Below are 25,014 nucleotides of genomic sequence, written 5' to 3' on the forward strand. Positions count from 1 at the left end.
AGTGAGATTAAGAAATTAAAATATAAATATATATTCCAAACCTGTATCTGAAAAACAATCAGCCTGTTGGGATCAGCACCTGTCATCATGCTGCAAAGTATGCTATGTAAAACTCCGCAGCAATGGAACCTCCATTGGGCTGTCCCAAAGGCAAACTCTGGTCTGAATTATGGGGATGCATGTGGAGTGGGTGCTTCCCATCCAAGTGAGCTTGGACAGGGACGGGGACAGCACCATTCGTGGTCACCCACCATCATCTGTGCTTCTGGGAGGCTGGGAATGACCTCCAGTGAAAAATCATACCGTGGCAAAATTAAGGAGCAAACACTCTTCCACCAACTATAGTGAAAGCTTTCACCTTTTAATTTCATTCTGTCCAACAGTTTAAAGATTCTTTACAGAATACAAAGTTTTCAGTTTAATTTTCCACAAAGGAATCACTGCTAGGATTTTAGGAATGGGTTTTGGTTTTTTCTTCCCTTGCAATGCTTAACAGGTACCTGTGCAATTGAATCCTCAGACGTATTTAATCTTCTAAGCATCCTTCAAGAAACAGTACTAACCTCTAAAAGAGACTGATTCCCAAGATGCAGAGTGCGGGGAGAACCTTGCCCCCAGCCCAAATAAATCCACAGCTGCCTTATTTTCTTTACAGTAACTGAGAAAGAGAACTTGAAGCAGATTTACTGCAAAGAGGATGTACTGATTCTTATCTGTGACAGGTGATACAGACTGTCTGGACTGCTAAATTAGCTTGTAATCTAATCTAATCAATGGAAGACACATCGAGTGCTCCCACTCAAGCTTCCCCATCAGCTGCAGGCAGCCGAGGCAATCCAAACTGAGATTTGCAGAGACTGCTCAGACCTGCTATTGTTGAGAATGAGATTACCTCCTCCTTTACCTTTCAATTTCACTTTCAAACTGATGCGTGCGGAGGGCAACTACATGGTCTATAAAATATGATACGGCCTCTAAGTACAAAGCATTTCCCTAACTGCATCTTTGCTGGAACAACAACATCAAAAAACCCCAAAGTTTTCTCCATACATTTACTGGAACTGCAAAGAGTAACTATGCATATGATTTGCAGTCATTGAGATTTACAGCCCTGATTGCAGTGAGCAGTTGTGTGAGGTGGGCACTTGCTAAGTGCCCTGCATCTCATTTTACCTCTGTACTTGCAAGGGACACATTTTCTTGGATAAATAATGTACTTTAACTCCTCCTAAATCTCCTGCTGCCAGGAGATTTTCATGAAAGAAACATGAAAATATAGATTAAGTAGACAAACACAGCTAACATGCTGCCCATGCCTATTTTGCACTGTGTCAACACACAAGTCATTCAGGCTATTGGAATCGCTTCGTTTCATCCACAAAACATTTCCAAAGGGGAGAACTGCTACAATTCTTACAGAAATACTGCTTGGAAAACAGCACGTGTTACTGCAGCGCAGAGCACACCATGCCTGTTCTGCTTTGAAGCTGTGGATTACCTCCCAAAGGGCTGTAAAAGGTAACTATGGTCTACTGCCCATATGCTGGAATTCAGTACACTGGTGGCTGCGGCTCTGTGGGAAATTTCTGCAAACCAATAGAGGCTGCAAGAGCCTCATCTCAAGGAGCTGTAGCCACTACCTTGCAATTATATTTGTTTAATTGAGAATTGCTTAAAACCAGTGAAAAGCTCAGCAACATCAGTAAGATGCTCCTTCTCCTGCTGCATACCTGCCACCACCACCATCAAAACCCTGTTTGCATACTTTCATTGAGTTAGGAAGTAATACCATCTACAAAGTATATCCTGAAGCCACCTAGCAAAAAAACACTTTTTTTTTTTTTCCCCCACATCCAAATACACCATGAAGGCCATGGGGATCCTGTCTGATATTAGCACAGGTTACATTGATTTATAATTTCTTTTCACAAAACACATTGAGAATTTAAGTAAAGCACAACTTGCTTGGTTCCCAAGCATGCCAAGGGACTGCTCTCATCTAGGATGCTTTGATAAAAAAAAACACCTTTTGCACTTGAGACTCATTTGAGTGCAACATGCTTCGTATGGCATAAGAGGGGATGTTTGATTTTCCAAAGTGCTTATTTAAGAAGACCCAATTTAACAGAACCGTAGGGAAATCATATGTTCAAACAGGAGCTGCTGTGATAATTTAAGCTGCCTTCCATGCCTGCAAACAACATCCAGCATACAAGAAGGCTGCCTGGTCTCTCATGCAGAAAAATTCTTTATGCTCCTGAATGCTACATACATCTCTCATGGACTGAACATCCGAAATCACAGCTGGGGCTGCATGAGCTGCTCTATCCCTTCTCTGCACCTGGGCTGTGCTGGGAGGCCAGCAGGAAATTAAACCCTGGAGATAGAAGAGGTCCATCCCTGCAGGTGAGGGGAAAGCAGCGTTTCTTAGAGCAGAACTCCATCCTCATCGCCACCTCTTGAACTTTCTGCCTCACGGCTCCTCCTGTGGCAGTGCATTATTTCCCTTCCACTTACCAAGTCCTACCTGCCTTCCTCCTACTGGTGTGACACCTCAGTCACACCAGTAAGAAGGATCGATGCAGCAAAAAGGACACATATATTATCACCAGGCACCAACCTGTCACCTACCCCAGTGCCAGCCCTGCCTCTCCCCCAAGGGACTCCTGAGGGATTTCTGCTCCCGTCCCCCTACCCAGGAATGCAAAAGAGGACAGTTTAGTGCTGAGCTGGTAAATGACTCGTTTCACTGAGGAAACAGTTTTAGAAGGGCGCAAAGCTGTGACCTCGGGTGCACTGACCACACTGACCACGGCCTCAGAACTGACCACTTCGGCATGCACACAACCCAGAAACCCTTTTCTGGAGCTCACAACACCTTCAGTAACACCACAGTCTCCCCCTCGCACCCTGACATCCATCCCTTGTGCTTAGCACCTTGCCATGCCTTTTCAATTGCTTTGAGCCAAATTCAGCTTTTCTGCTCTGCAAGGCACAAGCCTCTGAATCTCCTTGAAAATGTGCATGTTATGTTTTGGTAACACACAGTGGTAGTGCCCTGCTAACCAGAGCAACAGCTCAGAGAGGAACTGTGCAGGGATTCATCTCGGCCCCAGCTCAGTTATCCCTTGTAATGCACAGCTTTCCAAGAAGCCGGGAAGCAGCACATTCCTCTCGTCTGGGAGGTAAGGAAAAGCAACGCTCTTCCTCTCCTGTACTTCAAAGGGGGAAAAAAATCTTCTGGCAATTCCTTTCCTTTGTAGTAAAAAGACCATTTTAGACTGTGCCACCAGAAAAAGGTCTCTGAAGTGGGAAATTGAATCTTGGGGAATTGGTCCAAGATGCTGGCTTATACAAGTCACTCAGGCAGAAGTTCACAGAATCCCTAGTTGGAAGGGACCCCTACGGATCGTTGAGTCTAACTCCAGCTGCACAGAACAGCACCTCCTGGGGACACACCGGGGACAATCCTGCATTTGAATACTGTGCTAAAACAGCAGAAGAAAACCAAGACAAGTACTGCTTTCAGTGTTGGGAATATTTTGAACATCTAAAGGGAGGACTACTGAAAGAGATTCTCAATTTACAACTTACAAATTCCACTGTGGGAACAGCCACTGAAGCACAAGAGCTTACACCTCCATGGAGCAAAGAAATGGCAAGAAAACAGCTGCAGTGGCCAATGGAGCAGAGAGGAATCCCTACTCAAACAGCTTCAACTATACACCTACCAGAAACAACCCTGAGTTTTTTAGCAGGCTTATGCAGCAGCAGTACAGTCAGGTGCTGCTTCCACAGGCAGCGTGCTGTGCGCTCCTCCTTAGATCGTACCACAGGTCAGCTGCTGCTGGCCTGCACCCCGGGAGCCCCGCACTGTGCAAACAAACCAGTGGCACAATTCCGACGTCACCACTCCATTCAGACCTCGGCGAGTTTACATTAGGACTTCACAGGAATCTTTGCATGCAGTTAGTGGGGAGGAGACGCGGGTTTGGTCATAGAAGCGCAGGGCAAGCAGTGGCCCTCAGCTTCTTAAAGCCTCGCAGCAATCCCTCCACGGGTTTCACTGCAGTGTGGATGGCACTGAGCAGTTTCTCAGCAGCCACAACCGCAGATTTAATTTTCTCAGCTTCCCCTCCTTTACTGCACAGAATCACTTCTTAAGGCTTTTCCCATAACTTTGTGCCACAGTCGGTTGTTTGCAGCTGATGCTCATGTGTATCCCTGAACTGGCAGCAGAAGTTCCTCTGCTTCTTAATATAGAGAAGAGACATGAACTGTGCTCGAAGGGTACCTACAGTGCTCTCAAGATACCAATGTAGGGGCACTCAGGGCTTGAAGGAAGGCATGGGGATGGCACAGTAGCACACGAAAAATGCCAATGACCTGTGGTTAAGTGAACTTCTGGGCTAATGTGCAATCACTTTATCAAACATGCACCAAGGGCACTGCTGAAGCTGTTCATTCTCTCAGGTCCAGCAGTCACACAAATCCCAGGGAGAACACAAAGACTGCACGTCCATGAACAACTCTCTCCTTATAAGTGTGGTGTCCTGGGGAGTGATTCTGCCTCTGCTCAGCCCTCGCCAACAGTTGTCTCGTTTCACAGACAACTCCCATACAACACTGAGCACCATACTCCAGACTCAGTTTCTAAAGCTGCTTCTTACCAAACTCAGCCACTCCCAGAAACGAAACATTTGCAGGGATGGTTTACGTGTCAGGAGGCACTACCAGCTTCCTTTGAGCCCACTCCCCACGCCGAAGCCCGGCACAGCCGCCAGCACCAGAAAAGACTCCGCAGCGCGGCCGGAGTCGGGGCTCCGCCGTCCGATGCGCGACCAAACCGCGGAGCCCCGACAGCCGCGCGGTGCCATCCGTGGGGCTCCGTCCCCGCGCCGTCGGGGCTCCCTACCGGGAGGGCGCCCGAAGCGAGGCTCGCGGAGGCGTCCCGCATCCCCCTCCGCCGACAGCCCCGTACCTTCCAGCAGCACCTCCTTGCCGGCCCGCTTGAGCGCCTGCACCGCCTCGTCGTGGGTGGCATCCCGCAGGTCGGTGCCGTTGACGGCCAGGATGGCATCGCCCACGTAGAGGGCCTGGGTCTGGTCGGCCGCCAGCCCCTTGAAAATCTTACTGATGAGGATGGGCATCTTGTTCTCCTTGCCTCCCTTGATGCTGATGCCCAGCCCGCCCAGCTCCTGCTTCAGCACCTTCACGCAGCGCTTCTTGTTGGAGACGGCCTCGGGCACCTGCTCGGGGGGGTCGGTGAAGGCGGTGCGCACCGCCGAGCCCCCGCCGCCGCCCTCGGCCCCGCGGCACGCCGCCCCATCGCCTCCCAGCCCGTTGTGGGCCGCGCCGTCGGGGCGCTCCTCTCCGCTCAGCACCAGCGCCTCGCCGCCCAAGTTGGCCAGCACTTTGTGCCAGCGCTCCCGCACCAAAACTTCCAGCCAGCCGCTGCGCTGCGCCCGGCCGCCCCCGCCGCCACCGCCCGCCGCCGCTACCGCCATCTTAGGAGCATGCTGGAGGCGCCGAGTGACGGCACCACCGGCACGGCACGGCACGGCTCGGCTCGGCGCGGCGGCACCGGACTTCAGCCGGGGGCGGTGAGCTCCCGGCGCGGCGGGGTGGGGCGAGGCGCCGCGGCCGCCCTCCCGGGGCCGTGCCTGGGCGGGCGCACCTGGCGGCACCGCCCGCGGAGCGGCTGCGCGCCTCCGTGCGGGCGAGCGTGCGGCCGGGGGGTCCGGGAGGAGCGAGTCCGGTGCTCTGCGCTCCCAGCTCCGCCGGATGGGCAGCGCAGGCAGACTCTGCGCGTCCCGCTGTCGCCGTCCGAAGGCGCGACTCGGGCTGAAAGCTGGCGAGCGCGGGGCGGAGGCTCCCGGCTTGTGAGGAACAGAAGCGTGCGTTATAGTATGACTTTGTGCTCATGAGTGTCTCTTGGACCTAAGCGCGTTTACCACCGAAGGGATCCACTGAGAGCAGTGGTGTCAGCCCTCCCACCTCTCCATCTTTTGCCTCTCTCTTGTGTAGTAGTGAGGGGATAGAAAGCAGTGGGAGAGAGGAGGGTATAGTGCTGTCGGCAGAGAAGCTTTGGCAAAAAATACAAGTTTGTTTTTCTCAGATGCGTCTCATAAATAAACAGATTAACACAAACAGTTGGTACAGAGTTAGACTACTTTAGTTGTGCAATCAAACTTGCTTCACTGCTTTGGAGGATGAAGATGGTAAATGATTTTCATGAACCCTTTTGCAAATTTTTAAACTTTGTCCTTTGTTTACTAAGTTTTAAGCCCTGTGAAGTCCATGTGTCCTATTCTGCAGTCTTTCCCGTGCTCTCCCTCCTCCTAGGATGCAATCTGGTGCCTGATGTGAGGCCTGAGTCCCCAGCTCAGGTGTAAAGGAGAACCAGAAATGTCACTTTGGCAGTTTTGGGGCGTCATCAGCCAGCCGGGGTGTGCTGCTCTGGAGCTGGGCACTTTGCAGACCACCTCAATTTCCCCTCCATCCAGGCTGGCTCCAGATCCTCATCAGCTGGGCTGAAAACTACAGCAATTCAGGAGCACTTGGCATGTGCCAAGTGAGAGAAATAATGGCCTCAAGTTGCACAAAGAGAGATTCAGATTGGATATTCAGAAAAATTTCTTCTCAGAAAGAGTGGTGAGGCATTGGCACAGGTTGCCCAGGGAGATGCTGGAGTCACTTTCCCTGAAGGTGTTGAAGAAACGTGGCACTGAGGGACCTGGTTTAGTGGGCATGGTGGTGATGGGTTGATAGTTGGCCTAGATCATTTTAGTGATCTTTTCCAGCCATAATGATTCTATGATTCTACACAGGAGCACTGCTTCAAGAGGGGAAGGGGTTACACAAAGTGCATTCCCTTCTCTCCAACAGGCAGCAGACAGAGACCTCAGCCCTCGTGAGCAGCCTCACCCAGGCTGCCCAGGTGCCTCCTCCCCATAGGAATGCAAACTGCGCCCAGGGAGAGCTAACCCCCAGGGGATGGGTTATCCAAGGATAGGGGGTGGGTGGAGGAAGAGAAACGTGAAGAGAGGTGTCTTCACTTCTCATGTTAATTAATGCAAGGTAAGAAACTATAATTAAGTTTACAGAGCTGTGAATCCAGAGTGAGAAGAAGCATGTCCTGCTGAACCTGAACAGGGCCCCCAAGCCCCAGAGCAGACGGGCCTGTAGCACACCCTTTTCACCCTGCTGCCTAACTTTGGTACAATGCCCTGTTGGGTTTTTTTGTCCAGCGACCAGGCCAAGCTATCAAATCAGGCACTTCTGTTTCCCAAGGGATTAGCTCTAGCCATTTTTTTCATATATTTCCTTTATGAATTACTAAAGAACCAGGGATGCTGCTAATGGAAATGTGTCACAAAGTATTTTTTAAGTAATTTCATAAAATTTACCAGAAGAAAAAAAGTCAAATAGGTTTTTTGTCCTGTTATAAGAAGATAATACAGAAGAGAAAGGAAATGTTGAGTACCTCACAAATTTTTTTCAGCACACTGTGTGCTTTGCTCTGCTTTCTGAGGGTGTCTGGTTGTCCTGTGGGGTTCCTGCATGCTGACAAATGTCTGTGGCTGAGAGCCCTGCTAGCATTCATTTCCCATTCCAGCAGAAGTAAATAATAGAATTTCCCAGGGCCAGCCTCCTACACATGGTCCCTGATATCAAAGAGGCTTTATGGCGGCGTTCATTGCCTCTTTCTCCTTGTCTACCTTGGAACTGTAAGAGAACACACATGCCGTTTGAATCTTGGAAAGAAAAGCTAGGAGATAGTGTGTAGGATGCTAAGGTACAGGCCCAAGACAGACAATCCCCAGGTTCTCTCCCAGCCTTAGAACAGCAGGATTGGTAGCTGATGTATTGCTTCTCTCTCCTGAGATGTGCAGGCTCCAAATTGTCCTAGTGTATCCAAATTTTTTGAGCCCCAAGAACACTTTCTGGCTGTGAACTAAGCTAGGGGGAAGAAAAGATGCCTTGAGACTTCTCTCTTGGCACCCCAGCTGACATTACACTCCAGCAAGAGTGGCTCCTGGAATACAGGATCATGCAGCAGGACCAGGAACAGAGAATAACAGGAACAGTATTTGGTCAGGTATGCAGCTGTTGAATGGTCAGGTTTGTAAAGAGAGAAAACTGTTAGTGCAAACTCAACTGTTGTTCTCTAGTAGTTTTCAGTGCATGGGTGAGTCCAGATTGTCAATTTCAACTTCCCCTAATGGCCAAATGTCTGACATAACCTGTGAACGTCCACCCTGCAGTCACAGTATATGGTGCAGCTGTGTGCGCAAGCAAGGGGAATGGGCTTGTAGTCCATACTTGCTTTCAGGAAGAAAAATATAGGAAAAGCAACACCAAAATGGCTGTGAGCACAGTGCTAAGCATGTTCTTCAGCCTCAGCTTTCAACAGAGGGACATGCTGGAGTCTGCATGATCTTAGTGTTTTCTCCTCCTTTTTTCAGGCAGAGGTCAGCATTCATGTCTTATGTAAATAAATTGGCCTCCTGACAGCAAAAACATTGCAAGGCCACGTATACAGGCTCACTGCTCAGACAGCAGTGCAAGGAGTGCAGCTGCCAGGCAGAGAAGGTGAAGACACGGAGATTCTTTCTATAGTTGGGACTATCTGTGCTGCTCTATAGTAGAGGTAATAATCCAGGAACTTTGGAGAGATACTCAAATCCATCTACAACTGCAGTTCTTCCTTTTCCATTGCCAGTGTAGCAGCAATCATTCAAAGCCAGCTCATCTCAAATTCCTTTAGATTGGAAACAGGGTTGTAATCCTTGAACATGTCAGATGACAGAGGTTTGGCCAAATTAGGTCTGGATAATGACATTCCCATCTTGTTGCCCTGACACCAACCAGCTCAACAGATGGATCTAGATGGGAAGGAAGTCCAGAGTTGGAAGTCCAGTGCTGGAAACCTGACAAGTAATGAGAGCTGGAAGGGAGTCCATTTCCTCCAGTGATTCTAAACATTGCAGCAGCCAAGTTTAAGTAAGTCTGAGGAACATGCCTGGACTAACCCTATGCATTCCTCCATGGCAGCCCCTCCTATGCATAAGCATGCTGGGATGCAGCAGAGCAGGCTCCAGCCTTGGTACAATGTCCCCATCTCATGGGGGGGGATGTCTCTCACTGGGCTGGTGTCATACCATCTCTGGCATTCAAGACCAGGCTCCTGGGCAACCCTGCCCATGGCAGGAGGATTGGAGCTAGATGACATTTAAGATTCCTTCCAACATAAGCCATTTTGTGATTTTATGATTCTATGATATACTGCAAAAGGCATTGCTGGTGGAGGTCTGACAACTTGCTTAAACCCTTTGGGGAATTCACCCTATCCTCAGCACTGAGAGAACCTATTGGCTTTAAAGTCAGCATTCAGGAGTCATTGCTCACTTGCTGGCAGGGTAATGGAGATGTCAAGAATGCCTGAAGACCTTCATAATCTGGAGGTTACATTGTACATTATTTTTGAAACTATTAAAGCATTGTTTATCTTTTCCTTGTTTGAAGCTATCCAGGTTTTTGCACACATCACAGCATGTAAAAATAAAATGAATGCATAGCTGTTTGCCAGCAAACACTTTGTAGATTCAGTGTTACAAAGCAGGAACCTACTTGTGCCTACATGAAAGAAATATGTGTGTGAAATCCGTATGTGCACCTACCTGAGTCATGTGCTAGCTAGGCAAGCTGAGAAAGTGTTCCCACAGCCAAGGAGCTATGGGCCAGGCTGTAAATGAGCACATTTCTATTCTGCATATACAACTCTGGCACAAGTTAGCACAGAAGTTGGTGCCAGGAAGTATTCAGGTTTCTTGTGTGCACAGATCTTGAGTTAGCTCTTGCTCCAGTGAAAATGACTTTAAAAGAGACAGGACCAAGCCCAGAAACCTAGAAACGTTTGCTTTGGCTATAGGCAACTCTGTGCAAGAACTGAAACGAAGGAACTCTAAAAATAGAGGTTTGTAACTACAGTGCTGACGCTATAATGAAGTAGAGGTTTTCCTTTCTTGGTGTCTTGCATTTGCTCTGCAGATCTCTTTCAATGCATTAGTTTCTTAACTAATTTTTATTCCTAGTTTCTTTGATTCTGTCACTTTGCTGTTTCTTAATTTAGTTTTTATATCTTGCATACAAACCTCTCTCCACTCCTAACACTAAGCGCAAGGTGTTTTAAATGCCAAGATCAGAATTTTACAGTAGTTCTTGAGTATGTAATAAATAATGAGGAGAGGAGGTGATGGAATTCCAGATTTCTTCCAGCACGCCTCAGCTGTATTTCACTTTTAACCCATTTTTCAGAAACAAGTTAATCTGGTTGGGTGTCAAAGCAAATAAAACATTTTTGCTATCTTGTTCTTTCCTGTTCTTAACCTATTTTTCTAATATGGCATAGGTGTGATATGCTATGTATTACAAACACGCGGCTCTGACCCCACATCCCAAGGCTTCGTATTTGATTCCTATACCCATCAAACCCCATGTATGGCTGCAAGGCTCACGTGGAGACTCCCAGCCTCTCTCCCACTCAAGCTGTGCCATCTGTTGAGCACACTGTTCATGAGATCTCCAGGCTTTTCCAGCCCTGAGAACTCCTGTGTGATCTGCTGCTTATCTGTGCCCCAACATCTGTGCAAAGGAGTTAGGGCTAGAAAAGCTAGTTTGTCCCTGCAGTAGCCTTGGCATCTGACCTTACCCTTGCACTTGTGAATTAAGTCCACCTTCCTCCTTTCCATTGCATTCCTGCACTTAAATCAAGTTGCTAGAGTAGTAGGAAAAAAAAGATGGTCTGCTAGGGCAGAAGGCAAATGAAGAGAAGAGTTTCTAATTTGGAAAGAGAGAGTTCTCCAAGACTTGTCCTGCAAAGAACATGTTGAGCTCAGGCTATGACTGCAGCACAGATTTGTCTCTCAAGAGCAGGTTCAGCCACATGAGAAGGGAGCAACATGGACTTGGTGGTCTAATGCTCTCTGTGAGCCTCTAGGGACTTCCCAGGACCTTAGCAAGGCTCATCTACCTACATATCTGTGCAAGAACAACAGTTTGATACCCCAAAGCCCAAGAGAGATGGATGTCTAAACTGTTCTTCAGAAGCATCTTGCTTCTTCATCTCCCTTGCTAGACAGGACAGAGAGGTCAGACAGCCTCCAAGAATAAAGCTATCACTGAGCCACTGGGAACAGTTCTGTTCACCTTCAGGACCTGTAAAATGCTTTTCAAGTTTTTTTCATGCGTGTGGAGCATTGTTGTCTTCTTTTTGGTTTTGCATTTGAGTTCTGCAGGGGTACAGATCCTCCACTTGCTTCAGATGATGTCTGTGCTCTTTCTCTCCTTTGTAAATTGGGTACGGGTCCAGAGAAGGCAATGAAAGAATCAACTCAGAGAAGAGAGAATTACCTTTTCTGTATTTTTATTTCTTGGATGCTTCTTGTGGGAAGATGCACAGCTACAGTGCCTGCAGTTAGTGAGGGGAACTACTACATTCAGGGGTATTCCAGCAATGTGCTTATTTGCCCAGATCAATCTATCATCTGTGAAGGAAATGCTGCAAATGTCTTTTTTATTGTAGTGTGGGCAATCTGATGTAGCTTTTCCTGAGCAGGATTCATCTGAAAGAAAACTAGTTCCAGCCCTAAGGAAGCCATGGGAAGTGTGTGAATTAGGGTAGGAACAGATATTTTAAACACAATAGATCTGTTCACCACTAAGATTCTCAAATGGATCTTTACTTTTCTTAAATCAGAGATTTTTACTGGTAAAAAACCTGCTTTTGCACATCCATTGGTCTCTATACATTAATGGGCACAGTAACGTTGACTTTCTTTAATGGAAACTGTAATAAGAGCTAGACAGTGACATTTCACAATATTCAGAGAAGAATCAAACAAAAGGTGGAAAGTCACAGAAGATGCAGGAACCTCTAGATGCAATCTTTTCCTAGCACCCTGTACTGCCAAACCACATCCTTTTTAGCCTTTTCACATTATGCACAATCTTGGTTATGTGAAAAGGGAACAGAATGTCTCTCCTCTCCTCTCCTCTCCTCTCCTCTCCTCTCCTCTCCTCTCCTCTCCTCTCCTCTCCTCTCCTCTCCTCTCCTCTCCTCTCCTCTCCTCTCCTCTCCTCTCCTCCTCTCCTCCCTCTCCCCTCTCCTCCCTCTCCCTCTCCTCCCTTGTCCTCCCCTCATACCTAACCTGGGTACGTCCCACTGCCATTGTAATTGCACCTACCCAACTGTCACTGCATCTATCCCTTCTTAGATTTGAAACTCCTGACAATAAGAGCTTCCAGTTCCATATTTGCTCTATCTGTAGTGGAGTCTAGGTCTGTTATATGACTAGTATATATAGCATACTAACCAGATACATCTACTTTTATAAATGTATATATATAATATAATATAATATAATAAAATAAAATATATAAAATCTAATATATATATTATATACACATATATATATTCATATGTATTTTATATATTCAATTCCCCCCTACTCTGAATAAAATCATATTTAGCACGGTACATATTGAACAATTTTCTGGCAGGATGGAATAAGTGGAAGTCTTTTTAAAATCAGAGTCACGGTAAAGGCAAATTTTTTGCATCTCTTTAAAAACTCAGTCTTTTGGTAGGTGACATTAGTAGGACTGTGCAGAAACACAGAGTTAATGAAAAACTATTTCAAGATTGATCTTTCAGAAATACTGGGTATTTACACAGTATAAATAAAAAAAATTGTTGTAAAAATTGAGAGCAGCGTTAAAACCTGCACGATTTTATAACAACTGGTGAAATAGTCACCACCATTTCTAGTCTAGAACACTTCCTCGGGAATCTGATTCTACCATGTGTAATGAGACACAATGCATGCAGGAGAAGGGGGTGATTTTAAGAGAATGTGCTCCTTTATGGTAATGCAAATATAGACTAACTTTCTTTACTAGATTTGAACCGAGACAAACTAGCGTAAACCTTCTCAAATCCCACATGAGGAACACACAGAAGGGTAGTCCTGGACAGATTCCCAGTTGCCTACAGCAGAATTTCTCTCTCTTTTTTTTTTTTCTGGGTGGCAATCCAGACACTGTATGTTTACTATAAGAGCAAAAATACATTCATGATAACAGTGATAAGCCTGTAATAATTGGAGTATGTATTTGGCCAGAGAAGACAAAATTCTTGAGGATAGTGGTGTTTTGAACCTATGGGAATTATGTGGGTGTTTTTTGTTGTTGTTGTTTTGTTTTTATCCAGACTCTTTAATGTTTTTTTTTTCAGAGCTGGGAGCTGTCTGGCAGAACAGCTTGGATTCCACGAGGTGCCACATGCCATCCTTTTCCACCAATCCTGGCAGTGGGAGGTGAGTCCTGAAGCACAGTAGTGCAGACCTGAAGAAGGGGAAATGCTGCTGAAAAAACAGCTTTCCTCCACCCTCAGTTTCCCTCACTCCTCTGCGGGAGCAGATACAGTTCCCCTCAAAGCAGCATTGTATGTTAGCAGGATATTTTTTATCATTTTTTCATACAGAGTTTGTGCACAAGCTTATAGATCTTGATGGAAGTAACTAGAGAGATCTAAGGCTTCAAATCCTGCATATCTTTCCAACAAATGTTTAACATCTGTTGTTTCTTGGAGAGTGTTTCTTTTTAAAAAAAATCCTAATTTAGTGGGTCTTGGCATACATTCATGCTCTTGTGGGGAATCATGTCCTATAAATAGGAGGTTTGGTCACTATCACATGGCAGTGGGGGTCCCTTTTGCAAGGCTTCTTGTAGCAACATTTTCTGCTCCATTGAGTGAGATTCCTGAAATGCCACCCTGCTCAGTGCTTGTGGTCTTGCTGAATCAGGGTCTTACATGACCATTACAGCACATACATGACCAGTTGCTGTAGATCTTCTTTATCTATGAACAAAACATCTCCTAACTGTCTTAACTATGGGCAAAAGGCTGTTCTATGTGACTATTTCTGCATCTGCAGGAACACTTTCGATGACTATTTAGAAGTATCTCATAAAAGTTGAGGTTGGTTGGTCCATCAGCAGGAACCACCTTGTGGGAGTCCCTGATGCAACCAGAGCCTCCACCCTAGGTACTAACACAAATGATGGCTAGAACAGTCCAAGCACAGCAAGAGCTTCCTAAGGGAATTTCCCAAAATATATCAACTTAAGTTACAAAAGGAAGATCTGATTTCTTTCTCTACATCATTTTGCTTCAGGAGTTCCTTGGGTTGTCCTTAGGACTACCCATTGTGCAAGGGATGTTTTAGGGAGGGAAGGTTATAAGAACATCCTTTAATCTCACTTTCCTACGACATGATGAGCCCTGCTATGTTGTGCCTACTTCCGCATGTTTTCTGCCCTTGCAGCATTACCGGAGAGGACAAGGTAGCACAAAATCTTATTTAGGAGGGTTCAAGTACTGCCTGTCACAAACAGTAGATACTTGCAGGTGGTCAGAATTCAAGTTTCAAGCCTGTTGCAAGGATGCAGATTTAATCCAGTTATTGAGCCCTGTTTCTCTTTCAGGTTCTATTTAAAACCCAGCTTTGGATGTGGTGAACTATAGTTGAATTTGGCCTCAGTGCACAGACATGTTTGGATAAAATGTACCAGTTTTTGTTGAGACTCACTGCTTGAGCAATGCACAGGATTCATGCTTCTTTTCTGATTTGCTTGGAATTCTTCTCAGAAGATTTTCTCAAACAGAAGAAAATTCAAGGATCGTATCCATTTTGGGAATCTTTGGAGGACACAAAGCTGTCCAACAGGTGGGTGGGTGTCCAGCAGAAGAGAATCTAGGATCACAAACAAGCAAATCTCCTTTCTGTGCTTTCCTCATCCATAGAACTCATAATTTCTCTCCTTACATCTTTCCCTGTGTTTCCTATGATTGCATTATCACTAAAATTGCCAAAGTGGTGAGGTACAGTGGGAATGAGTGGATGACAGGAACTTTTCAGCAGTCTGCGGCCTGGAGGAACTGGCAGCCAGTCATTAGTGGTGTATCTCAGGGACTGCTATTGGGGCAATACTGTTAGTATCTTTATGAATGGTGAAGATAATGACAAAAAGTCCCATTTCAGTGAGTCTCTGGGTAAGCAGTTGATAGCCTTGAGGACTCAGCTGCTCTTCTGAGGGACCTGGACAGGATGGAGAAGTGGGCTGGTAGGTAGTTATGAAGTTTAGCAAATAGTCATTCTACGTATATATAAGGGTTCCTTGATACAAGGAAAAGGTTATCCTCCAAAGACAGTCAAATATTAAAACAGTGGCCCAGAAAGTTTATTGATCTATATCCTTGTAGATACTGAGATCTCAAGTAGATGCAGTCCCAAGCATCTTGCTTTACCACTAGCCATGAGTTCTGAGTAGGAGGATAGAAGACAGGCTTTCAGAGGTACTTATCTTGCTCTGTGATCTTGTGACTGACTCTGTGTCAGCTGAAGAGAAGATGGGATTGGAAAGGATCTGTTCTAGCCACATCAGGTCACAGCAGAGACACTCCACTGTCCCTATCATTTTTGTCCTCCTTACTACTCTGGCAAATGCCAGAGAATGAGTAAGCAATAGACACAACCAAGTCCATCAACACTGTTTAGTGGCCCGGATCTAATCGATCCTCCCACAGAAGCCCATTGTAAGATTCCCTTCCGTATAATGGAATGTTATGTAGGTCCCACAGAATCAGGAGGATTTTAAAAAACTTCAACATTGGTGGAAAGAGTCATGAAAACTCCGCTTAGAATTACCCCCCACGCTCCCTCTGCTCTCTATCACATACCCACACACTCACATATGAAACCACTTTTTTGATATCTGCCATTCTGGACTGTAGATAAATTAATCAACATAGAGATGCATGTTTACTGTCAATAAGAGAATGATACTCCGTTCATTACAGAAAAAAACTTTTTTAAATCTGCAAGGACAACGTGGGAAAACAAGAAGCTTGACATTATAAAAGAAACGAAGTGATCAAAGAGTGTTCGTTTCAGTGACTTATGTTATTTTGTGACACTCATAATTCAGGACACAGTGTAGCTAGTCAAGCGTGATTAACTTCTTCTGGGATCTGACATCGCATTCTCTTTTGAAGCAAGAACTGGAGTCGGCAATATACAGGGAGAAAGCTGATCAATGGAAGCGTGCCATTACCTGAAAGAATATGGTCTTTTGATTCTCCTCTGTAAATGAACAAGTGTCTTTTGTTCCCAGAACAGAACAGTGACATAAAGGGCTTTGCACGGAATACTATTCAGAAGAAATTGGCATTATATAACATACTTGTAAGAGAAACAACAATTTGAGTAGGTTGTTTTATGTTTATGCCCAAATCTCTACTAGAAACTCATCAGGGAGGAAGGGAAGAGCAACAAATGCAAACAATCAGACCCTTGTTAGGTGATACAGGACCTACAGGAACATGAGAAGCTGCACTTTTACTGAAATAATGCAGTAAAATAAACAGTGTGCAACAGTGGAAAATGAATGGGAAGTTAATTCTATTAGCATTTACAATATTTCAATAGCAATATTTTCTGAACAATGGTCCCTATTGATGCTGCAAGTGCTTGCACATTATGCCTGCTTCTTGCTCAACAGATCTGACGCTATTTGACCGGCTGTATTCTCTAATTGGACAAGGAAGGTTTCCAAAACTGATGAAAGGCTCTATCTCATCTGTGCTGAAACTGTTTGGAACTTAACTCATGCTGATTTGTTGTTGTTACTGTTGTACTGTTGTATTGCCTTTTTTTTTTCTTTTTTTTTTTCTTTTTTTTCTTATAGGATATCTGGGAAGATTTATTATTTTAAGTGGCACAGTATCTAGAGGCCAAAGGTTAATAACTTCAAGTCTAGTACTTCTGTATTTTATCACCAGCTAGTGCTTATCAGAATAACAAAATAAACAGTAGTTTTGTCTGCATTGGAAGGAGTTTGCAATTATGAGTAGGCCATTTAGATATACATCTCCTTTGCCATTAAAAACTCTATCTCCACTAAGAGGATTTGCTGGTACATCCCCATGGTTTAACTCTACTTGCAAACTTCCTCTGTTCCATAAAAGATCCCTGTATACCTTCTTAGCCTAGGAGAGCACTTAGCTGTGTTAAAATATTTGGAAATTAAGGGGCTAAAAAAAAGAAAAGAAAAAAAAAAATCCAATTTCAAGTGAGATAGATTATTACTTGCATAATTAAAGGATTTTCTATACATAGATATGCTGTTCAGCAGTATGAACTCTCCATACTCTGAAACAACATAGCTATGCCAGTAATAATTTTGACTTTAAACAAGGCAAACCTTTGTCCTGGACTGTGGGCCAAGTTTAACAGCATCTGTCTGGCTTAAAGGCCAATTCTTGCACCAGTTCGCTATAAAAATAGATTTACATTAATGCTGCTGTTCCTGTGCATTTGCCTGTTACTGTCTGTACACAAAGCTGCCTGATTTTCTCAATGTCTTGTGCTAGAAATGGGCCCCCTCTCTGGCCACAGGGACAGCAGTCTGCTGGAAACAGGCCCAGGTGCTGGGTCCTCTGTGCTGTTTGAACCAGATGCATCTGCAAAAAGTCTAGTCTAGCTTGGGATCTAAAAATTGCCATCAAAGCTCCCTCCTCTTCCCTCATCCCTTCCTTCCGATGCAGCCCAGCCCTCCTTGAATTTGAAACTGTTGCCTCCAATTTCTTAGGTCTCCAGAGGCTTACACAAGCGCCTTGGAATTCAGTCCCATCTGTGGAGCTGTGTTGGTGGCTTAACCCTTGAGGGAGACACAGCAGGAAAAGGCACAAAATCTTAGGAGGGGATTTCTTAACTATTGGAACATTGTTCTTGAGTTATGTCAAAGCAATAAAAAACCCACCAACCTAACATTTTTCCTGTCTCATTGACAAGGTCTATAACAATCTCAAAACATCACCTTGTGTGAGGGCTGCTCCAAAAGAAATGCCTCACATTTTATTATGTTGGCCCACGGTGTCAGAGGCAGATGTTGGTGGTTTAGCAGTAGAGTATGAATCTTCCTACCAATATTCTATTACAGGTTGTAGCCAAGCAAAATTTCTTAACTATGACAGTGGTGAGGTGCTGGAACAGGGCTTCCCAGAGAGGTTGTGGATGCCCCATCCCTGGAGGTGTTCAAGGCCAGATTGGATGGGGCCCTGGGCAGCCTGGTCTAGTATTAAATGGGGAGGCTGATGGCCCTGCATGTGGCAGGGGGGTTGGAGATTCATGATCCTTGAGGTCCCTTCCAACCCTGGCCATTCTGTGATTCTGTGATTCTGTGAACAGATGGCAGCACAGGGGCAAACTAACAAAATGGTATTTGACATGGAAGTGTGTATAAGCAAAGGTGTGGAAAAATTGCACCCACTGTCATTCATTGACACTGAATGTTTATGGAGACCGAACAGTGTATGTCAGCACAGCGAGGTGCGTTTCAGTTGCGGTGACAGCAATGTGAAAGACAAGCCACATTCTAGATGGTTGCACAGCTGTCATACCTTGAAAAGAAGAGTGTCTTGATCAGCTCATCTGAGCAAATCAGTGGATTATAAACTAAGAAGTGTGTATGGTGCTGAATATCATCTTCAATATGTTAATGATGATCATGACAACGTTGCAATATTGCAAATTTACATCAGATTGGTCACACAAATGTTCACGTAGGAACAGAAAGAACAATGTAGGCAAGTTTGTCAGAATCTATTGAACCAATACAAGGCTGGAGGTGGCAGTTTCCTGGGTCACATAATTACCAATGCTGAGAAGTGGTGTCATCACTATGAGTCTGAGTCAAAATGACAGTTCATGAAGTGAATTCCCCATTGAAGAAAAAGTTCAAGACATGTCCCTCAACAGGTAAAGTGATGTGTGTTGTCTTTTGGAATAGGAAAAGGGATGAACTTTCAAGATTTCCTGGAGCCCAGAGAAACCATCAACTCTGACTTCTACATCACAATGCTGACTAAGCTGAAGGTTTGAACTTCAAGAGTCAGGCCAGAGAAGAAGACAACCTTTGTCTTATAACACAATAACACCAAACCCAACACCAGTTTGAAGACTGTGGAACACACTGTCAATCTGGGGTGGGTTGTCCTACCACACCCACCATATTTTCTTGGACTTGGCATCTTCTGATTTCCATTTGTATGGGCTGATGAAAGATGGACAGCATGAACAATATTTTCCTATCTACAACACTGTCAAGCAGCTGTGAAACAGTGGGTCACCTCTGCAAGTGCAGATTTTATGAGTGTGGCATGCAGGCTCTTGTTCATCGCTGGTGAAAATGCATAGCTAATAGTAGTGACTATGCTGAAAAACAGTATTTTACAGCTGAAATTTGCTCTATCAAATAGTGTTATTGTGCTCTTTATGTCTGTTGTAGTTTCTATGAAAATAAATAGGTGGAATTACTTTCAGAGTGACCTACGTATTTTAATCTTCTCTCCTTGAGCATAGTCCCTTTAGAAATGTTCTGCAGCAATAACAGAGTGGGAGCCAAGGCTCCAGGAGGGATGTCATGTTGCCACAGATTAAAATCTGAAAATTAAGAGGAATACCTGTCATTTTCCACCTGTCCTGTGACTTTATCATCATCTTTATCCAGTAATACATTTTATACAGCTTTCGATTTTCAACACGATGGATAGTGGATTCTCACAAGAACCACAGGAATTACTTACAGAGATACTACTATCTCTGAGCTAGATGGAAAGAAATGATCTTATAGTGAGAGGACAGTTCTACAACCCCAAAAGATATTGGTTTATTTCAGGCATGTCTGAGACTGTGGACGAGTAATTTAATTTTCACGCTTCAGTTTCTCCTCCTATTGAAACAGGAATCTCGATACTCATCTGCTGCAGAGGGGCATCCTGATGAGGATGGGAAGAGTGTGAGGCTTTTGCAGTGAAATAAGCAAAAAACAAATAAAATGAAAATCTAAGCCATGAAAAGAAATGGCAGGTGCAGAAAGGCCAAACAGTATGGAGGACTGTGAAGCAAACCATTCACAGAGGCTGGATCAGGAAACCAGAGCTGTCATCATCTGCCACTCCCAGCTTGTGGCTGAAACCAGGGACTCCACACAGCCACTAGAGAACAATATATATTTTTTTCCCCACGTGTTATTTTCACAGCACTCCAGATTATACCCTACCCAGTAATAGAGCCCTCAGCCATGTGGCTTGTGACATTTTGTAGTTGGGGATGCCACAGTTAGCAAAGGGCCATTTAGTGAAGGAATGCTACCAGTTGACCTTTTGTTTGAGACATTTGTCCCAGATTGGTGCATATGCTAGTCAAAAGACAGTCACATGCTTATTTTCCTTCTTTTTTTTTTTCTTTTTTTTTTTCCTTATACTGGCCAGAAAATCCTGTGGCTTCTAAGCGATTAAAACATTGAGTTAAAAACTTTGATGGGGTTGATTCTTGAGTTATAAAACCAGAAACAGGAAAGGCCCTAACTTTTTCTAAGAATCAAAGAGAGGGAAAAGACAGACTGATACAGAGAGGCAGCACAGGTGTTAATGCTGTCCCCCAAAGCAATGTCCTGAGGGATTATGGAGGTGAGCCCCTGGGTTTCAGAATTCTCCCTGTGAAGGAAGCCCTGAGGCTTTTTGCAGCTGGTTCTCTGGGTTTGGTGTTGGCTCTAGTCAAAGCCAGAGACAGCCTCAGATTCCACATGCAGCAGGCATACTGCTGCTTGCAGTACATGAAACTTTTAGATGAAACTTCTTTTTTTTTTTTTAACTGTCATTTCAGGTCAGTGACCACTCCGGTTCAGCTGTACTTCCTTTTCTTTCCCTTTAAAAAGTAAAAGCATTGGGCATGTGTATCTCCTGCCGTGAGTTGAGGGTGTTAAATATTGCCTCAGCTGCAGTTTTGCCATAGCGTGGGCTGTGACAGTCCTCTGCTACTCCAGGGCCCACAATGGCAATGGGCACACTGTTTGCTCAGAAATTCAAGCCAGCACTGAGATGATCTTATACACTGCAATGGCAATGTAAAATCAGTGCCATCCTGATTTCACATCCAAGTTGTCTCTCCAAGGACCCAAGTCCAGCCACAGACTTTTTGCTGGAATCTAGGCAGGCCTTTGGGAGCACATCCTAAGCAAGGGTTGATGAAGAGTCTGCAGGGGCCTCTCTGGAGGTCACAGGCAGAAGCTGTTCAATCACAGCTTTAAGTCATATTTGTGACCAAAAAAAAACCAATTTTGAATAAAAAGAGTACAAATTTTCAGTTGGGAAAGGAATAAATGTAATGTGTCTCAGGTGACTGAGGGCAAAACTTGAATCCCAGAAAAGATGGTCAGTTTGCAAGCAGCTCTCAGGCTCAAGTGGGAGCAGATAAATTTCCTTAGACAAGCTATTTAAGCAGCCTTTGGTAAACAACAAACAAACACTGCTGCCTGTTTGCAGAAATGTGCCTGCATTTTCATGATTATTATTATTTTTTTTAATTTATTTTTTACTGTCAAATGTTCACCAGAAGGTATTCTTCCTTCTTTTCCAGGTTGTTTTCTTTGGGGAAAATATATGTTCTCTGTGGTCACTTCAAACGTATATCAGACCAGAGATCATTCAAATGATCTTTTAATGCTTCTAAATGAAGATATAATGTGACAGCTAAGAAACTCACACGGGAAAGAAATCCATTTTTCTCCCAAAGGCTGACACACAGCTGAGACTGATTTTTCAAAGGTTTGCTCTGAACTTGTCTGAACTATTTTTTCACACTGAAGAGTAGAACAACAGTAATAGGAATGAAGTGACATTAATAATGTAACATCAATTCTTTTCTTCTTTCCCCTTTGCCTCAATATGCAAAGTCTGATAGTTGCTGAAATATATTCAATCCTGAGGGACAAAATGGGGAGCTATTAAAAAAAGCAAGGATGGTAAGTAGCTGACTAGAAATATTGACAGCGTCTGTGAATTTCTTAAACTGTTTCACATCTCATAGTTTTCATTTCCAAAGCGGAGACAATTATTCACTGCATCACAGGTATTTGATTCATTGATGAGAAGATATGCAATTAAGCTTATGCTAAAGCACTCCTTAGCTATAACATCTATGGTTCTTTAATTATGGGGATGGAACATGGCAATCAACTACATGAGTTAATCACTGAAAATTGCTTGTCATTCCTCATCGTTTGGGAGCTCAAGCTCACAGAGTGAAAACTCGTGCTCTTTACCCAGGCAGAACTCCAAGTGAGGATAAGGTGGGCTTTGCCATATGGGATCCAGTGGAAGTGAATGGGAGATTTGCCCCATTTAGGAAATGAATGCATTTTGCCTCGGTTCAAACCTTTCACTTCCCTACCTCACTGTGCTAAACCCATCAGTGAGACCTGGCTGCTGCAGGAGGATTTTGGAGCATGGCCATCCAAATTATCTGAACAGAATGACTGCTTGCTGTCTGACTGCTGAGCATTAAGTGTGTGTGAGTTCAGAATAAATTCAAGGTTTTGCTTCTGAAATGGCTAAGCACAGCGTCAGACAGTATAGAGGAAGTTTCCCTTTGCCACATATTCCTCACACTTTCTTTTGTATCTGAGACTCTCTTTTTACAGTCCTACCCAACAGCTTTGTCAAAATGTGAGCTGGTTTTGTGCCATAGGCAAATATTTACGAAGAACAGGACTGGCAACTGAAATAATTTGTTCCATTTACCTAAACAAGTTTTTGAATCTTAAATTGCCAAGAATAAAAGAGGCTCATGCAATTAAAAGAAAACAAAAACTAGGATAAAATGAGTAGATTAGAACAGCAATAATTATCCTACAATGGTAAAAAAAAAAAAAAAAAAAAAAAAAAGACTATAAAAACCTTTTAAGCTTGGATTTTATTTTTTTTCATTAGCATTACTCACTGATGCTTTGTTCACTGCTGGCATTATTTGAATTTGTATTCTGTACTGAAATCAGCTTTTGTGTAGTTTTGTTTTGTTTCTTTCTTCATGATCTCTGAGCAGAACATTCCAATAACAAAGTTTGGGGTAAGTGATATCCCAGTGTCCTTACAAGAAATAGGTAACAGCTTTCTTTAAAAAAGAGTGGAAGCCCAAAAAACAGAGTTCCTGAGATGAGTGTTGGTGTTCCTGAGAAGTGACATGCTGATCTGTCAACACTGGAGGGGCTGTGATGTCATTCAGGTTGGTTCTCTGCTGCAGACCAAGAAAACATGGGTCATGTTTGGGGGTAAAGAACACCAAAGTAGGGGACTTGACCCAGCAGCTGCATCACCTGCATGATGACTACAGTCCAAGCAGCTTTCAATCCTGTTTTCACCAATGATGTTTCTTCACACCATGAATTTGTTGCAGCACCAGCAACCATGAATGGGGCTCTCAATGGTGAGGGCAGGAAGTGAAGACAGAAACCAAAAGGAGGAGCTGAGGCAAGGTTGGAGCTGCTGTGGAGCAGGTGATTGGGGAGACAGATGGGTCAGCAGCATTGAGCTGATCCACCAGGACCGGAGGAGGACAGGAGTGAAAGCATAGCTAGAGACAAAGGCTGCTCTTGTTTGAAGAGAGGAATAAATCCTGAATTGACACCTTGCTGAAGTCAGGTCTGTGCTTAGCAAGCCTGTGGGTATCTTGGCTCCTGAGCGTGCCTGAACATGGACCCTCCTTGGTGGCCTTAGTGTCAATGTGCCAACTGAGAAGGTGGAGGGTGGTGGAGAGAGCTGGTGTGGCTGCTTCCACATTTAACCACTCCGAAGAGTCTGACAAAATTAATAGTAGTTTTTTTCTCATTTCTTCAGCACGTTTGGAGTCAGATTATTTCCCAGCTCCTCAGAAGGCAGAACAGCTGCTGAAAAAGCAGGACATGAGGAGACACAGTAGTGTTGCTGCCAGATAAGGATAGCATGGCTGTTCATTCCCTTCTCACTCACACAGGACAGGGCTATCATTATCTAGCTTAAAGCAAACATGACAGACACTGCTATTATCACATCAGCAGATTGTTCAGTTATTATTGTTTGTATTGCAGGAGTGCCTGGATGCCCAGGCTGTGTTGCAACACTTATTTGCTATGTGCAGGACATACTTTCAGGAGACTGTTCCCATCTGGAATAGCTTCTTCTGCACACACTAAGTATCAGTAAGAAGAAAATAACTAATCATACTGTATCGGAGCAAAGAAAATGCATAGTTTACCCAAAGTTGTAACTGAGAAATTCTTCTATAGAGCTGTATAACAGTTTCATTCTCAAGCCATGTGGAGAGACAGCAAAACTAATCAGTCGATGGTTTTGCATGTAGAAAGAAAAGATTGCACATGTCTGAACCAACCTGCACTAAACGTGGTGATACAAGTGACAATTCCACTTGTTCAGAAGGCAGCCTGATAATGGGAGACTTAAGAATTTTTGTATGTCTTTGCTAATGATCCCTTTAATTACTAGCTATAAATCATACGGTATGAAAACATCACCATTCTCATTTCAAGAAGAAAGATTTTGTAATGCTTTTTCACTGTGTAATATGTATGGATTTAGTGCTCTGTGGATTAAATTTGGCAATTTCAGGCATGCAAGGTTACTAATCCGTACTTTGTCTACATAAAATCGAAAGAAGAAGCAAGGCAGCCTTGTGCCCTGGGGATGGCTGGGGAATTCCACACATGCCTGTCTTCTGTAACTCTTGTCAAGGGTGAAAACATTAATGTCAGTGTTGCAATAGTTACAGGCAGACCAAAGGAGCACACTTGAAGCAAAGCATACGTGGTTTCATTAAGTACTTCTCTGTTTTCACCTCACAGTTATTTTTTTGACATCTCTGTTCTTCCAGTTTCCTTATGTTTTAAAGTATGTATTTGTCACATTTAATTCTGTTTTCCTGTAATAGCTTCATCCGCAGAGACTTCTCTTGGAGAACGGCCCAGAGATTTTTCTGTTTCTTCTTACATTTCTATTTTCTCTGCATCTGCTGTTACATCATTTATATGGGTTATATACACATAATTTTAATTTTT

At 44.2% G+C, this 25,014-nt stretch overlaps 1 protein-coding gene and 1 long non-coding RNA gene across 2 annotated transcripts in view; one reads left to right on the plus strand and one right to left on the minus strand.

The window, feature by feature from the left end:
• SNTB1 (syntrophin beta 1) overlaps positions 1-5,678 on the minus strand; it is a 106,792-nt gene extending 101,114 nt beyond the window's left edge. Inside the window, exon 1 of the mRNA XM_085221621.1 lies at positions 4,982-5,678. Within this exon, the coding sequence (XP_085077747.1) occupies positions 4,982-5,507 (526 nt within the window). The 5' untranslated portion in view covers positions 5,508-5,678. The remainder of the gene's footprint in view (positions 1-4,981) is intronic.
• A 6,993-nt stretch (positions 5,679-12,671) lies between these two features.
• Positions 12,672-19,458, plus strand: LOC104910446 (uncharacterized). The gene is made up of 3 exons (XR_014882656.1): positions 12,672-13,379; positions 14,551-14,792; positions 15,926-19,458. It is a non-coding gene; the product is annotated as an uncharacterized LOC104910446 (long non-coding RNA).
• The last annotated feature ends 5,556 nt before the right edge of the window (positions 19,459-25,014 follow it).

This window comes from Meleagris gallopavo, chromosome 3, assembly GCF_905368555.1.
Source record: "Meleagris gallopavo chromosome 3, MGAL_WU_HG_1.1, whole genome shotgun sequence".
Classification (NCBI taxonomy): Eukaryota; Metazoa; Chordata; class Aves; order Galliformes; family Phasianidae; genus Meleagris; species Meleagris gallopavo.